A 17,286-nucleotide genomic window follows, 5' to 3' on the forward strand; every position below is an offset into this window, starting at 1 on the left:
CAGGAGGTTTTAGACTCCTGAAATGAAGATGAGATGACAGGCCTTTAAAAATCAAACTGAGAATTTACTTTACGCCGGATCAATCAGGAAATTCCTGCTAAAATACTTCATCTGCAAAAAGCCAGATTTCTACTCTGTGATGCCAGTTTACAGCATAAATGCACAGACTTCAAGGCAAGTCAGCTCTCTTCAACTTGTTTAAAAATAGCTTTTCCTTGCAAGCAAACCAGAGTTTGTTGAAAACAAAGCTTTTGCATAAAATAGGCATAAGCCAAACAACAACTTTTCTGGACAGTGCCAAAAAGCAGCAAGCTTCACCCGTTAGAAAGGGGGAAATTAAGGTCAGTAAAAGCATCACTGTGAAATTTCACTGTTTTTGTGCTTTTAGTTGGTACTCAGCCCATCGATTTTAGAAGATGGGAGAGCAAATACATCCCTAAAGGAGGGTTCCCCCCCGAATGTCTGTGTCCCTGCGGCTTACCCAGGACACGCCAACCCTCCCTCCGCAGGGCCAGAGCCCCAAATGCCTCACTAACAACATTTGCTCCTTTTGGCACAGTTCTGGGGAAAAAACAGGTTTGGCATCTGTCCTGGATGAAAGCACAAGGCAAGTGCCTGCTAGTTAGGCGAAAAAAAAAAAAAAAAAAGCACAAATAAGTCTGCTGAGGACTCCAGGGTAAAGTCCTGCCCCGGTCCAGGAGCCCTACAGCTGCTCCTGGTTTAGAGAAGAGAGAAAGACCACCTTGGCTATCCACCACTGCACAAGAGCTGCTCCTGGGAGGGTTTGCAGGGAAGCTAAAGCCACGAGGAGCTACGTGGAGCCACAACAGGTCTTGAAAGCATCTGGAGGAACAAGCTCGCTAAGCGTTAACGCTTTTCCTCCTGTTTTGCCCTTTCTGTAAGAACACGGAGCGCGGGTTATCGAGCACGGAGTGATAAAAGGCTTTCAATAAAATCAAGCGGCAGCTTCAGGAGTATGAGGTCTGCTGGAAAAACATCCGATCTGCCAAATGCATGGATTAAAAAAAAAAAAAAGGAATAAAGGGGGTGAGCTGCTGGGGTCAGCCCTTTTCTAGGGGAGGGCTGAAGCACCTGCAACAGAACTGGTGGGGAGGGCAGCGGAGAGGGAACGGAGTGGAGAAGGGGCTGGGTGCCAGAGCCAAGTACTGCACTAACAGGAAAAAAGGGTTTAGAAGCAATGAAAAAAGCTCTGTTTGGGGTTGGGGAGACGGAGATGCTCGAGTTGGGCGAAAGAAAGCGACAGGCACAGTCTTCGCAGTGCTCCAGCGGCGGCCGAACCCTGCCCGTCGTGCCGCAGACCCTTCACTCATGGCCGAAAGCTTAAGTTGTAGCAGTCAAAAAAAAAAAAAAAAAACCAACCAAAAAAACCCCACCAACACACCCAAAAGCTGCAAAACTTTTAAAATTGAGATTAGGAGAAGGCAGTTAGTACACTTCACTTGCAAGAGATACCAACAGGGAAACCCTACCAGCTGCTGGTGCTGCAATTTTGAGTAGAAACACATAACACAGAGTATCAGAAGCCACAAAACGTGTTCCGTAACACAGTGTATTAAAAAAAAAATATATATGATTGGCATGGTCTGTTCTGAGACTGTGCTTGGGCGAAACCAAGTGTAAAGGGCTCCCAAAGCTGAAGGGAACAGCTGTATGTGGAGGGACGAAACGGCTTCTCGCCTGCTCACAAGCCACCCATGGCCATCGAGCCCCCGCATCAGGCCCAAGGGGACCTGGCGCCAACGCAGGATGGGGCCGAGGGGAGCATTAAAAATGCTGCAAGGCAAGCGAGCGGTGGGAGAAGGATTGCAACGTTGCAAGCGTTGCTGCAACACCGGCAGCAACGTCCGAAAGGAGGACTCGCTCCTGTCTGAAGCAACGTGGACATCGCGGTGGCCTGAACGCCATGGAGGTGACAACTTCACCTGCAGCTTATCCTGAATTTTGTATTTTCATAGACCGTCTTTTCCCCCAGGAAAATAATTTATTTCAAGCAAGGAGAAACTTGTAAATGAGCCCCCTGCCACGATTCATGCCACTGTGAGCACCCAGCGGGTCCAAGAGCAGACCAGAGCACACAGCTCCGCCAATCATACATTTTGGGTAAGTACGAGAGAATGAAAGTCAGAAGAGGTAGAAGGAAGAATGCCTGCACATTGTCATGTTTACTATCACCATGCAAAAGCGTATTTAAAAAACAAAACAAAAAAAAGGTCTTTCATGCAACGGCATGCAAAAACAAAGGCAGCGGCAGCAGAGGAAGAAAAAAGTTCAGCGCAGATGCAGAAGGTCTAGGCAAACGCAACTGAAAAAAGCTTCAAGTTCATACAAACCTCCAACATTAAATTGCTATGCCTGATATAAATGTTTTCACCATCTAGCCTCTTTGATCTTTTCTGTGAAAATGAAAGAAAAGGGGGAAACAAAACAAAACAAAAAAGCACAAAAAATTAAAATGTTGTTCTTGCGGGATTGACAAATTGGCAAATTAAAAAAGTTAACTCAACGTTGGGAGCGCAGCGCTGTGCCAGTGTGGGGTGGGGACCCAGCTGCAGGGACGCCGGCGTGGGGCCACCACCAGGAAATGGGGGTTCTTGCTCATGGAGAATGGGGAAATGCAATGAGTCCTTTAAAGAGACAGCTCCCAGGGGTTCACCGGCTTTTGCCTTGATTTGTATCAAGAGACAGTTTACCGGTTTTCTGTGGAAGCCTTGCACGAAGTCACGACTTCATATTCCTGACCGCGATGCATGCCCACCCCAGTGTACCAGGCTGTACTGCCTGGTGTAACTTCTACAAGGTCTCAGTGTGCACATGAACTATGTCTTAAACACCTTTCCCATCTCAGATATGTCCCCTATTACTTAATCAATACCAAAAAAAGCATTATACTTGGGTTTTTTTGCATTTCCTGGAATGCACACTATACAGTTTTCTTTGGTTTCTAACTAAATTTGTTACAGAGAGGATAAATTTTATAAATCAAACCCGGTGTGTTTCTCTCAAACATTCAACATGCATAATTTTAGCGATCAGACTGTCTATGGGACAAAACGCTATTCATTTTAAAATCAAATATTTGATAGTTGCAGTTTAAAAAAACAAAAACCCAACCCAAAGCACATGAAGAAATTGGAGCACTGTCTTTTTAAACAGGTTACAGATGCATGAATGATATGGCAAATTTGTTTGGTGAAAGTGTAAAATGGCTAACCTTCCTCATTCTTATCAGTTCTTCCTCTTTTTCTGCAGGCTGCTGCTGTTGGGCAGTGATAAAAAAAAAAAAAGTTGTTGGTTCATTTAACTATGTTGAACCTCACTGTATAACCTTAAAAAAAAAAATGTGAGCAACCTAACTGAATTATTAGCACAAACCTGGGGCTGGTCACCATTCGTGGTGGGTACTGTGACCTCAATGTGCGTTTTCCTCACCTACATTTAAGAAATAAATTGGTAAAAACATTCCTTGTTAGTAGACTTGTTTCAAGAGACCGTTTAGTTTCAAAACACAGCTGCATAAAGTTGGTTTTGAAATGCTGGGTGAACATGCAAAAACCAACATGCAGTCCTCCGGAAAGAGTTAATGACACCGCAGCTCTCCGACAGTCTGTTAGTTAACAGCACGTTTACAATAATTCCTTCGGCTTGAGAATTATTTGCATTTGAAACCAGGGCTCTCTGGTGCTTCTGAAGAAGGGCTTCCCACCTGCATTAGCTTTGCCAGGCAACGTTTTCAAATTTCATTCCAGCTGGATCTCCCAGTGAAATCCGTACCAAAAGCAACATGCTCAAATTAACACAGACCTTCTCAAAAGCAGAAAATCATTTGTTACGCACAGGTATTATGTTCACAGAGTCAGTAAGAAGAGAGCTATCTTCAAAATCAAGCCTAACATCACAAATTAAGTTCTTTACTGTCTGTAAGTAGAGAGCCAAAATTGTCTTAACACTTTGAGGAAAGTATTTTAGGGAAACTGGATTGCCAAATACTCTGAAGGCGAAAGCATCGGTGGGTGTTAAAAGAAGTGATGCAGCTACATTTGAGAAACAGGGTAAATTTGGCACGTTCAAATCCACAATTTCCTCCCACATCTACATTTAAAGAAAAAAAAAAAAAATCTAGTGTTTAAGCACTTAGGAAAAGACCCTGTAGTAAAGTGAGATGGGATGAATAAAATTTACTTTTTCTCAGTTTAATGCTAGGGAGGGTGAGCAGCCGTGCAGGAACAGCATCACAGGAACTCCGTGCCACGACGCACACTCCGAAGTGCCATCCTGAAGATCTCTTCAGCATTTTCATTTAAAAATTACAGGTCTCACAGCAACTGTCCTTTCTTCACCTCCATCTCCCAACCTTAATTAACAGTGATCTCCCCTGGGGTATGTCATACAAGACCCACTGCGTGATACATTATAGCAAAAATGTGGTTCCAGTAATGCTGAGAAGAGCTAAATATTCAGAGTAATGTGAAAATTGTATCTCAAGGCATACACCTCTGCTGCAACACTGGAAGGTTTCAGTCAATAAGATTTGCAGACTATTAAGGACACTGTAATATGAACAATAATTTTTCACATTATTTTCACTTATGGGAACAATACACGCAGATCAACATCAGCAGAGGTCTCAGACACTTGTAAAAAGCTCAAATAATGTTTAAAAAAAATTTCATTTAAACAATAAACCCCCCCCATGGTCTCAACAGTGCCATTCACAACTGAAGTTTTAGTCCAGTTTGCAGAAACATATTAACAGCTCTCCCAGAGAAAGCCTATCAATGTAAAAAACATTTGCATTCAGACGCTGGGCTGCGGACCAGATCTGTATCACTGATTTCACTGGAATTGCTCCTGCTGTCATACCAGGAATCAGCAGAGACAGCTTAGCAATGGGTGAGCTCTAAATTCAATTACCATGAAGTTCTGTGCAATTCCTGCCAGCTTTTTTAACCACGTATCAGTAAGCTGCATTTAGTTTGACTGCAACCACCAAAACCCAGCCGCCCTGGACCTCCTCCCTCCCTCGCACTTGGAAGGTCAGGGCTGGGATTTCCCTGGGACCAGACCCCCGTACCTCACTCCCACCCGAAGCCCGGGCGAGGAATAAACCCCTTGCTGCCCGGGAGGGGAAGGGGCACACAGCCGCTGCTCTGGGACGGCTTCTAGAGCCGGTGCTCCAGCCCGGCACAAGCGCAGCCTCTTCCAGAGAGACTCTGGTCTGCCATACCTTTGACGCATCGGCTGGCTCCGGCTTGGCTTTCTCCGGTGGGATTTCTTCACGCCTCATGTCGGGTTTCACTGCTTCCTTTTCAACTTTAGAGGCAGCGACCACGTCCTTCGCGTCGGGCTTAGCTGGGGCTGGTTCTGCAGCGTGGCTCTGAGCGATGGCCGGGGCAGAGGTGGGACGGGGACTCCTCTCGGGGGTTATCACGGCCACTGCTGAGGATGGGGGAGAGACAGACAGGGACAAGGTTCAGAGCGGGCAATGTTTCTAAAGCACCGGGCAAAGTCTTTCCAAATTACAGTGCTGCCGTTTAAAAAGAAAGGGAGGAGGAAAAAAGGGGAAAAGAAATAAAGATGTTGAGCAAAGCAGCTTGTGCATTTAGTACGTGAAAGTTGTGATTATTTTCCTTATGGTTTAAATAAAATAAAACCCCACAACAGATGGTTTACAAAAAGCAAGCTTGCACTCTGCAGAGAAGCCACACCAGAAAGGCGGATCTATTTTTGACACCGTGCCATCGATTTCTGGGTCCTTCACACACAACAGACACAGAAGTCCATCCCAATGCAGCCATTAAAATAGAAACACTTATAGCTGTGGTGAGTTCTTGACTCACTGGCATCTCCTCAACCAGAAATGGATGGTTTCTGGAAGGGCAACACAGGCTTTCCCCCATCTCCCCATTCTTTTCAGCAATTCAGACAAAAAATAATCAACAAGCGTTGCTCTATAAAACTTTACAGCAGCTTCCAGGTGGGTTTCAAAGCAGGCTGAGGCTGCGTGTCTGAGATGGGTATCTCCTGCTGCAGCCCAAGGCACCGCTGCGAGAAGATACCCAGCATCTCCAGATCAGTGACAGCGCAGAAATGAATAGCATGCTGCCAAAAAAATCATCTTTCCAGAGGATGACAGCCTTAAATACAAGCACTAGGTACACACAAAATCAACTGCCTACTCTTTCCTTCGATTCCTGATTTCCCAGACAGTTCCCGATCCCTGAAAAGCCTGACACCGCCAAAATATTCCAGCCAATACTGTGCGACAAAGCAAGCCCCAATTAATTCACTGCGTGTACCTATAGACGCAATAAGCTATTTAGTTCTCCCAATGTTGGTTTTTATGGCCATTCCACTAAAAATATACCTAGTCACCTGAAAGAATTCCTTTGACGTGGTCTCATATTCCTAAAGTCACAATTTAGGCAGCAAGGGTCACACTGTGTAACTTACCCCAGCCAACGCTAGGTTACTAGTGTCCATCCAGCTAGTCAGACACTAGAAAATTTGGCGTTAAAGAAGAAATCGTAATTTTAAGTAACTCCTTAGTAAGAATTCCTGTTTCACTGAAAAGATAACTGCATCTCCTCTGTGTGTATAAAACATGTACAGAATAAAGTATCCATGTGGCCAAAAACATACAAGGTAGAGGGGCAAAAAAGAACTTGATTTTTCAGAGACTGAAATTACACTTTTAAGACAAACTCCTAGACATACCGTCTTGCTGAAAATCCACGCTAAGACCCCAAACCACCACCGCCATCTGTGTTATCTCCCCCCCTCTTCGGCATGGCAGTTCATTTCTGTGAGCCAGACATTGTGTTATCCTTTTGGAAGGACAACCAGTGCCGTGTCCCGGTGTTATTTATGCCACAGAAGCGGTGACAGCCGCCAGGGAGGTTGTACAGAGGGACGGTGAGACGGCAGGAACAGTCGGGGTTAGGAGGATGCCGGGTGTGCAAAGCCCTCGTGGTGGTACCTGGCTCCTGTGGGACCGGCTCTAGTTCTCTCATCACCACCATTTTTTCTTCCTCCTCCTCTTCAATTGGGCTTATCTCAACATTGCCAAGAGCATGTGTGGCTAAAAAAGTTATGCAGGTGTTAAAACGCCACCTCGAAGATCAAGTCGCAAAGCAAATACTGCCATCAGTAAATCCACAGGGCCACCTCTCTTTAGGGACTCCTGCTTCTCTCACAGCGCTTCAGAGCATCAAGACATGTAGGAAAAATAATAAAAGATCCTACGCTTTTCCTTTGATATTCAGCAACGAGTTCTGTGCTGTCCAGAACCACATTATTTTAATTATATTTTCTTGATTTACTAGCTTTAGCTATTTTGACACATGACGATTTAAACACAGTAAAGAGCACCGCTCCAAAATATGAGATTTAAAATACCAATCATCATCACCCCAGCCAAGAAAACAGTCCCTGCCGGGAACAAAAGTGTCAAGAGGAGGAAAAAGTGCAGGAGGTGAATGAGGAGAAGGGGCAGCTGCAGCAGGAGACCCCTGGAGGTGCTCGGGTCTGACACTGGCCGCTGTCTGCTCCGCTGCAGCCCATCCCATGGGATAGCCTCGAATCTAAGCGCAGGGGCTGGTTTAGTGTTTTTCATAACATTCAAGAAAACAGGTGAAGTTCCCAGTTACCTCCCTCCACGGCTTCAATCTCCTCTTCCTGCAATGACTAACCAACTCTGCTTTTAATTAAGATTAGGGTGTATCTGTCTGCAGCAGTGAAGTTGCTCTGAAAAAAAAACCCAACTAGGGAAGAAGCAGGCTCCCTAGCAAAGAAAAAAAAGCAGAGTGTAGGTGACCTCCAGCAGTCCCATGGCACACAACCTGATTTTCAGGCACCACACATTCCTACAGCTCAGAGGAACGAACCTTCCAAGAAGGGACAGGAACAGAGGAGCGTTACAAGGCCATCGCACACTCATTCCAACACGCAGGCACACAGCCAAGCCGCGGCACGGCACCTCCTCGTCTCAATCAGAGGCACAACCCGATAAAGCAGCGCTCGTGTATTACAGCACACTTGCAAAGCCGAGTGTGATTTTAATGGCAATGAACACCACTGCAAACAACGCAACCTCCGTCTTACAGCACTGCATCACTTCAACCCAGCAGGTCATAGCACGGGCGGCCGCAGGAGCCACACCGATGGCAAACGCCGCTGCGGCTGTACCTGACCATGTCTGCAACGGCTCCGGTAGCTTTGGCTCAGCAACAGGAACCTTAACCACCTCTACCTGCTCCTCCTCCTCTTCCTCCTCTGCAATGGGTTTCATTTCAAAAGTTTCAAGAGCGTGTTTGGCTAGAAAGAGGTTTGCATGCGTTAACAGAGCCGTTGGAGAATCGCACGGACACACCACGGTCGCCACAGCAGAGGAAAGAATGAGAGGAGATCCCTCTCCAAGGCAGCGGCGGAGAACAGCAAGGAGGTTTTTAAACCAGGCAGCTCAATAGTAATTTTTCACCACGCAATTGCATATCAGTCTTTCTAGTGCTGCCAGGCCCAACAGTGTATTGGACGAGAGGGGAAAAAAACCAACACAAATAAGCTTTGCAGGCTTCTTGCCCAGGCAGAGATACGTGGGGACACTCGAACGGCTCGCAAGTGCGGTACTAGGACGGGCTCTGCCTGCAAAGTCTGGGGAGATGCAGGTGCTGGCTGGTAAAATCCCAGAAAAACGCACCCAGGTTCCTCTAGATAAAAACCTGTATAAAAACTAACAGCTTTAATTAAATGTACTTGAGCGATCAACTTCAAATCTAAAAACTAAGAACATACAGCCATCTATCCTGGTGTCTTAAATGTTAATTCTCCACCTCCTGTTTTTACAGCATCAGGCTTCCCCTGCCAGGCGATGCTGACTAGTGAGAATTCAAGGCAAGACAGTGGTGGGGAGACAGTCTGCCACATTACTTTATGAAAGCTTGGTCTAGATTTCCTACCAGAAAAACAGCGATGTCAAAAGCGTGCTGTAAAAAAAAAAAAAAAAAAAATCAGGGTGGAAGCAGGCAAGTGGAGCAGTACACAATGCATTTGCATATGAATTATCTCCAGCCCTAACGCACCGCAGGCATTCGCTATTGAAGTGATGAAGACTGCAAATATTTGACAGCACCACTGCTGTGATATGCTTATTAGTATCAAATATATTGTTGTACCTACACACCTCTTAAGGGCATTAATATTTATTAATAGTACTTATCTAAGAGAAATATAAGCCCCATGTAGCAAAATGGGTGGCACTTCTCAAACCACCAAAAAAACCTAGAATAGGCTTAAAAAATGGCAAGCAGGTCCCGGGATGAAGAATTCCAGAAGCTTTATGAGAAGTTTCAAGATCAAACTTTAAAGTTTTCTAATCCACATTTAGAAAACCACCCAAATTTAATAAGGAGACAGTTCCCAAGTTCCAGCACATCCTGAACTTTTTCCCCACCTCCCCACAAGAATTACCGCCTGACAAGGTGCAAGATGGAAATTTAACGCATCTCCCAGAGCCGGGGCTCTGCCGGGCTGTCTGTCCTCTGACTGTGAAACTCTTCTTGCAAAGAAAGGAAAAAGAAAGCCGCCAGATTTGGTGAAACTTTAGGTTGTCAGGAACAAGCATGTAAAGGATAGGAAAGGCGCTGCAGAAGAGTTGTAGCCACCACCACAGCTATACCTGGCTTCTCTCGGATCTGATCCGCGGGTTTTGGTTCGGGAACCTCAACCACCACCACCTCCTGCTTCTCTTCCTTTACGGCTCTGAACTCAACTTTCTGAGTCACACGTTTAGCTGAAGAAACGGGGCACATGTTAACGACTGCCCACACAGCAGATGGAAAAAGGCTGCAGACTTCAACGGGGACAGAGGTGTTACATTCACAGGCTGCTCTTTTCCAAGCCCTGACATTTGGGTGCGGGATTGCAACGGGGATTTCTCTACTCATCTAGGATCATAATGGTCTACATGGCATGGCCAAGGGGCAACCAACCTCGCTGATCCCCTCGCCTCCGTGCACCGTGCCTGGGTAACCTCGCACACCTGGACTGCCGGCAAGCAGGCATTTTGCTTTGCTGTGGTACAGAGCTCAAACCAAGCAGCCCTTTCCTTCCCGGCTCTGAGGCATGAAGCCCAGGCTCGGGGTGTCGCTGAGCCCTGTAAACCCATGCCAGGAGCAGGGGCAGCCTGGCTGCTGCTGGCCATGGGGCACTGGGGCAGCCCTTCTCCCTCCCAGGTTGCAGCACGACCTCAGGGCTCAAAGCAACGCTGTTCTTGCTCCATCAGGTGCCCTCGGTGCAAAGGGACGCTCCCCTCGGCCCTGGATCCTAATTTTACAAGCACCCCATGATTCAGGTCAAGGAGAGCAACTTAGGGATTCCCCATTCCATGCCGCACCTCCTCTAGCCTGCTGCTGTCCAGCTCTTTTAAAAATGTCAGGGATGAGCCCACCTGAATGATACGCCACAAACTTCAACATTAGCATTGCTTTAACAGATGCTGAAAAGGTTTCAGTTGCGGCAAAAAATCTCCCTCTCAAGGAAAACTATGTAATTTAAGAAGCTACGTTAAACAAAGCAAATCCTTGAATAGCTTAACTCCTGATTTGCTAAAAGGAAAATGCATTGCGATTGAATGAGGAAATATCTTTACAGCCAGAACTTTGCCATAAGCCTTCAGCACCCACCTACATCCTTTTTGTCAGTCAGTTCTTGCTAGTACTACTATCGGTTTGCATTTTATATCCAGGTCTTGTATTAAAGTGAGAAGTTATGCTTTTTTACTTTTAAAGCAGGGAATTTAGGTAGTATTTAAGGAGTATTTCAGCATCCTGCAAAATCCAGCCATGAATAGGAAAGAGGGACCAGACACTCACCTCCGTCGAGGCTCCTGGAGGCTCGCTTACTTGCCGTCCGCTCGAACTGTGGAGCAGGTCGGTCGATCAAGGCACTCGCCTGCCTCGTCTGCGCCTGCGTCCGGCCGCTGTAGCGGAACTTGGAGCCCAGCGCCAGGAACCTGCTCTTCGGGATGGCCTCGGTGGAAGTCAGCCTGAAAACCACACACACAATTAAAAAATCGTACCTCCAGATCTAGGAAGCGGCAGGTAAAGAGAAATTAAAATACAAGTTAAAGAAGTCTCTGCATATGCTTGATTAACAAAACAACATACACTAACAATAAGCCCCACATCTACATCAGCTAGAAGACCTCTGTCTTATGTATCTTATGAAGCGCAAACTGCCTAGAAATTTATTGCAATATAAACACCTAATGTCTCTGCAACCATTTCACTCCAATTTTTGTGAAACGCCAAGGAACGCTGAAGGAGTGCTCCTCTTCAGCAGCTTATCTAAAGCATTAGTTATTCAAGGCAAGCCTACCGTTTAGAAAACCCACCTGAAAAACGTGTGATGTTCAACACATACTTTCCACAGTTTCTTCGCTGCCCGGTAACTTGGTAGCTTGAACCCAATTGTACTTTCATACTGTTCTTGCTGCGGAAAATAGAAGTTATTTAAGTATAGCAAGAAATAAGTGTGGCAGGAGTCCAGTTCCCAGCCCATCGACCTGTTCTGCTGCGGCACAGACTTGTCTTGGTCTAGCCCAAGAGCAGCTGAACTCACTCCATGATGTGCAGGAGGAGCTCAGGTCCCAGAAAAGACAGGGCTTGCCCACAAGCCCGGGCATCTCTCAGGATGCACCAGGATTTGCAGAGAAGCATGCCGTGGGTTTTGCGGCCATTCAGACTCATCACGCTGCCCAGCTGCAGGACGGGGTTGAAAATTGACCTCCCTGCAAGGCTGGGTCATGGTAGTTGAAGCAGGAGGAAGGAGGAGAGGAGTAAAGAGGCAGAAGCCCATTATAGCCTCTCTCCCCACCGTGTTTCCAGCAGCCAGGCTGTTCCAGGGATCTCCCTGTTCACGAGAGGCAGCATCAGGGCAGCCAGCCCCCTGCCTGCGGCAGTCTAAGTGAAAAGGTATGCTCTGTAATTTTTTTTTTTGTTCCTTTTTTTTTTTTTTTAAAGTGAGACAAAGAGCCTTTGTCTTGCCCTGTTTCCAGAAACAGAGTTAGTCCTCTGCCAGTCTCAACTGTGAACTTCCCACTGCTTTCCTCTGGATGCTGGGAATACCACACAGTGCCAGGAGGTGGTGCTGGATGACACGTTGTTTAAATTGTCACCTGCTGTTTTACAGCTTCAGCAAGGTCAGCGGGCACTACCTGAAGAGCTGAACTTAATACCAAGCCAAGATCAGAAACCCAATAGAGTGCAAAATGCTCATTCAAAGAAAAGCTTGCTCCCTCCCCCCGTGAAGCATACACGTTAGTGATAATCAGAAGGCAATTAAAGAAGGCACGAGCACAAAGAAGTCAGGACGCACCTCCCCTGGCCGAATCTTGATAAAGAAGCTGCTGCGTTTGTAGGAAATTTTCAGGACTTTGGGCCAAGGGAAGCGGTTGATTCTCAGTTTATCTTTGTAAACAAGAAGGCCACTGGAACAGACTCCCAGAGTGATATCCACCCCTTCCAAGTCCTGGGAAAACAGATGAGGATTTAAGCAGTGTCAGAGTTACAAATTTCAGGAGAATGTCTGTCCTCCAAATTACCCCTTTGGTCTTCCCCCAAGGCTCTCCTGAATTCCTCTCCCCACCACCCAGACCTCAGCTTCTAGCTCCCTATGCAGCCAGGGCCAGGCTTGCTTTTCCTTCACGCTTCTCCTTACAACCTCCTCCCTTCTGCAGATCTCTCCTGCGATGCCGTTAGCTCAAAGGGCTGCTCTAGAGTCTACCCTGCATTTCTCTGAGCAGAGTAGCTCACCTTGCAGGGTCAGAGCCTTATTCTAAGTTCCTCAGAGCAAGGGCCTGTCTACATCAGTAGCTTTGTAAAGCTTCCTGTAATATATAAATAATAAGCAATCGGGAAGAATCATTTCTCTTAAAACACTCGCAACGGTGCTTGAGGCATTTCTGTTGTGTGTCTGTGTTTCTGTACCAGTAGCCAGCTTACTTCCTATATCTTTCAAAAGGACCCCCTTGAAACTTGCTCCTGCAAAGGAAGGATAATCAAATTACAAAATCCACAGGCAGGTGCACACACGTTGATTCTCACCTTGGCTTGGTGAAGGTCGACTCCATACATAGACAGCTTTTTTGCATTCTCAAGAAATTCCAGGTCTGCTTGGGCTGGAGTCATGGATCTGAGGAAAGAGAGAAAGGGCTTCGTATTCCCATAACTGTTGCTTTTAGGAGGGGACAGATCAGACTTCACAAAACCATTTACTCGTTAGATTTTCTTTTGCTTTCAACACAATTTGTGCCCAGATGAAAAATTACTAAATTGCTCTGAATGCACAAATTTATGCTTTGAGACATCCTCATAAAAGAGATGCACCTTATTTCTGTGGAGCTGTACAGACCCCAGACAAGAAAGCAAGTTATCCAGCAAGGAAGTGCGGTACAGGGTCCAAAACTTGATTCAGTGCAAGAAACACCAATTCAGCTGAAGGCAGAGGGTGACAGGTACTGTCCTCCCAGACCTCCTGCCTCCAGACCCCCCCCCCCCAAACCCAGCTATTGTTCTCCAAACCAAACGCAAGGACAGCTGAGACCACTCGGCAGCGATTCCTACTGGGGCAGACCAGATGAATGAGACGTTTTCTGGGAACAGATGGTACCCTGTCTGCAGGAGGGGCAACGCCACACAACTTTGCTTAACAGAAACATCCTGATAATGGAGGCTATTATCAACGTTATTGAAGTGCCCTTGTTAATAAGTTTCTGGTGTACGAGGTACATCTAACAGCTCTGCTGGGAGAGTACTCGGCTGTATACATTTCATTTCATTCCCTGCTTTGACGTCTCTCTTACTAAGCGCTCACACACATCTTGTGTGCGATGTAAATAGAGGTTTTAGTGGTGGGAGACGGGGCAGACAAAGACGACTGTAAGGACAATCCTCTAGGAAAGACCCAGGAGCAGTCGCTATCTCCGACACGTGCCTTGTGCTTTGCAGATAAAGTAGCAAGAGATGGAGCATGGTTTAGCAGAGTTTTCCCACTGAAAACCCTCTGACAGTTTAATGTCCACAGAATACGGGCCAGAAATTAAACGGGTGCATATTGCCTCCTCCCTCCTGCACACACAAGTAGATTAAATATAACTACATCCTATACCTTGAAGTATCCTTCTAATGAAGCCATGAATAATTCAGCAACATGATCTGCCACTTCTAGCACAGCTAATGGCCTTTGACTTCAAGTCATGAAGCTTGTCAGCGGCCCCATACTTATTTTCCCTCATTTCCTCTCCTCTCAGTGCAAATGGAGGGGAATCAATTTAAAGTATTGATTTGCGGGGTTGAGTGAGGTGTTAGTTGTAGCTTTGGTCACAGCCCGGGGCACACGTCCACCCTTCCCTACTGCACTCAGGTTATTAGTTCCCATCTGCCTGCGAGAAGGTCTCGTCTTCGCTGTTCTCGTTTTTAGTGCATCAGCCAGCAGCTTTTCACAGGTCAAGGGGCTGCCAGCTGAAGGCTTCAGTATCATGGAGTGGTTTTATGGGCTTTTTTTTTTTCTCTTAAAACCCAAATGTACCTCTGGGAGGGTGCAGAAGCTACCGGCTGGCTGCTCTCCACTGCAGCCCTCTGCGCTGGCGAGCACACAGCTCCGCACAGCTTCTGCAATCCAAGCACTCAAGAGCATCGATGAAAATAAGCTCAAAGTAAAGCGAGGAAGAGGTTCGGTTGCTGTGACCCTTTAATCTGGAGTCTCCAGGGGGACTCCCAGAAGTCCTTCAACCCTGCCTGAACAAGACACATCTGCCCAGGTCATGGCCGCACTGGGAAACACGAGGAGGACAGCCTAACTGCAGGTTTACACCTCCTGCGTCATCTGGAATACTTCCACGTTAGGAAGTGTTATTAAATGTGGCAGCAGAAAACCCCAAACATGCTGTAGGCTATAGCGTATACACAGAGACGAGATCTGCTCCAACCAGACTGCAGTCCAAAAATGACGTAAATCCCAAAGCGAATATTTAAAAAAAAAAAAAAGACAAAGGGCAAGGTTAAAACAAGCAAACTTTGTATTTTCACATGATATAAAACCACTTTCACGGCTACACTGTTGAAAAAGAGCACATATTAATAAACAATTGCAAGGCTTTGCATCTGCTTTCTAAAAACAGTTTCTTCTTCACGCAGGAAAAACGAATTCCAGCTTCTAGAGAGATTTTGTTATAAAGTATTAGATCTTTTTTAAATAGCTGGTGCTCTCAGTAGCTGAAAATTCACACCTTACTGCTAAAGCTTCTGTTGCCAACATTAAAAAATTGGTGCAGCAGGAAATCAAAAGCATACAACAGAGGTGGGGAAAATACCAGAAAGCCCCATTATTGCCATTATTTCAGGCTGCTGTGCACGAACAAGTCCTCCAGCCGCCGCACCTTACCTGTATGTTTTATGAAGCTCCACAACCTTCTCTTCGAGCTCTTTCGTCTGGTTTGGGGCCAATTTAAATTCACTGATGTAATCTGGGCTGTGTAGATCGGGATCGTAGTCTCCCAGCTCGGACTGGACCGTGTACGAACCCAGCAGAGCCAAAGTCGCAAAGGAACAGGGCAGCCGCCCCGTAATGATGTCTTGTCTAAGCTGAAGACACAAGTAATACCTGGGGAGGGGGGGAAATAATCAAAATACTATTTACAGAGAGCATAGAGAAACTTAAGGATCAAACAGAATCTCTGGTTTTATGCCACTGATGAACGCAGCATGGTGCTTGTTTCTAATTTCCACCTGTATTTTTACTTATGGGGCGATATTCCCTCAGTAAACAGCGTGGAGGACAGGAAGACTTACTCCACTCTGCAAAGGGAGTAGAGGACACTTACAATCAGAAAATCTTATTTTTAAATAAAAATGTACTTTTCTACACAAACACACACATGCCAGGATTATAAATGACACTGCTTTACACATATGGACTTCGGTGAAGAGAGGAAGCATCCCACACATCCACTAAAAACAACCGAAAAACCCCTCAAACTGTTATCAGACATCAGATCTCCTTGCTGAAGCATGGAATAACACCCAAATATTAAAAATTTCTATTCAATATTCATTGCTTTGCTGAGCGAGCTCCCTGGCTGGTAGCAAGATTCCCAGGTAATTCACCTGGTTATGTCCTCTGTCAGCTGTGCGGGATCCGGTGGATAAAACTTGACATTGAAGGTAAAATCCCAGGGACCTCCTGCAATTACGAAGAAGAGGTTGAGAAAAATAAACACACCAGAACAGCTTCATGATAGTCAGTCGTTACAAAAAAGCTGGAGATATCCAGTCTGATCTTCAAAATACGGCCAGCGGATCATAATACTGATATTAATACTGCTCGCTCGCCCAGCTAGCTGCTGCCTAGCAGACAGTATAAGATACGATTTCATTTACAAGAGCTAAGATACAAGCAGGAGAAAACAAAGCAGGGCAGGCAAATACACGGGAATAAACCACAACTTGTGGAAAAAATTAAATTCATTGCTAAGAGGCTAAATTACTCACATATTTTTTCACTGATTGGGAAAAAAAAAAAAAGATAGATTCATGAAGAGAGGTCAGCCGTGTGCTATAAGTTAATGAATTAATACTGTTTTATCACTTGACCCAATTTCCAAATTTCTCATAAGGAGCAGATGTGCTAATTCACTCAGCAGCCTAATGCACTGTAGTCGGGCGGTCAGACCACGGTTTAAACTCGGCACAATATGAGCATCAAACTCTGGAAGAAACAGCAAGCACCAAGACAGGAAAAGCTTTACAAGTCCAGACCTAAATGCTTCAATACAGCTTGTTGCAAACCTTGTATGGCACCGTTACAGGCATTAGCTGGAGTGAGAATCCACATAATCACACCTAGAATTGGCATTATATGTGGTATGGACAGTCTAGGTGACACAGCTGAAGGGGTTACTCTCTCTTTTTCTTGAAAATAATCACGTTTACCTGCAGAAAATAGTCCTGACCGACCCATTAAGCACTCAAAGTAATTTTCATAGTTACAGCTCCCCCCTGCTGTGCCTTTTAACACTAGTTCAAAATAATATTTATGTCAGAAAGAGACGATACCCCTGCGCTTAACTTGCTCAGAGATTTATCGCAATCTCAAACAGGGAGGAGGGGGGACGTAGCATTCATGGATTTACTTCTTACGCAACGCCATAACTGGGATTAAACACAAGGCATATTGTTTTCATTATACACAGTTCAAAACAAGTTATTCCAA

The 17,286-nt window shown here is 45.8% G+C and overlaps 1 protein-coding gene across 12 annotated transcripts in view; it reads right to left on the reverse strand.

Moving 5' to 3' along the window:
* EPB41 (erythrocyte membrane protein band 4.1) overlaps positions 1-17,286 on the reverse strand; it is an 85,665-nt gene that overhangs the window by 22,245 nt on the left and 46,134 nt on the right. For 2 of the 12 annotated variants that reach the window (XM_009322239.1, XM_009322238.1), the window contains exons 6-17: positions 16,182-16,257; positions 15,460-15,678; positions 13,122-13,209; positions 12,394-12,546; positions 11,411-11,508; positions 10,890-11,062; positions 9,695-9,808; positions 8,206-8,334; positions 6,998-7,099; positions 5,246-5,457; positions 3,394-3,450; positions 2,352-2,414 (exon numbers count right to left, since the gene is read on the reverse strand). In XM_009322239.1, coding sequence (XP_009320514.1) covers positions 2,352-2,414; positions 3,394-3,450; positions 5,246-5,457; positions 6,998-7,099; positions 8,206-8,334; positions 9,695-9,808; positions 10,890-11,062; positions 11,411-11,508; positions 12,394-12,546; positions 13,122-13,209; positions 15,460-15,678; positions 16,182-16,257 — 1,484 coding nt within the window. The remainder of the gene's footprint in view (positions 1-2,351; positions 2,415-3,393; positions 3,451-5,245; positions 5,458-6,997; positions 7,100-8,205; positions 8,335-9,694; positions 9,809-10,889; positions 11,063-11,410; positions 11,509-12,393; positions 12,547-13,121; positions 13,210-15,459; positions 15,679-16,181; positions 16,258-17,286) is intronic. The other 10 variants (XM_009322241.1, XM_009322240.1, XM_009322244.1 and 7 more) reach the window with 6 other exon arrangements.

The sequence above is a fragment of the Pygoscelis adeliae genome, unplaced genomic scaffold, assembly GCF_000699105.1.
Source record: "Pygoscelis adeliae isolate BGI_AS28 unplaced genomic scaffold, ASM69910v1 Scaffold513, whole genome shotgun sequence".
NCBI lineage: Eukaryota > Metazoa > Chordata > Aves > Sphenisciformes > Spheniscidae > Pygoscelis > Pygoscelis adeliae.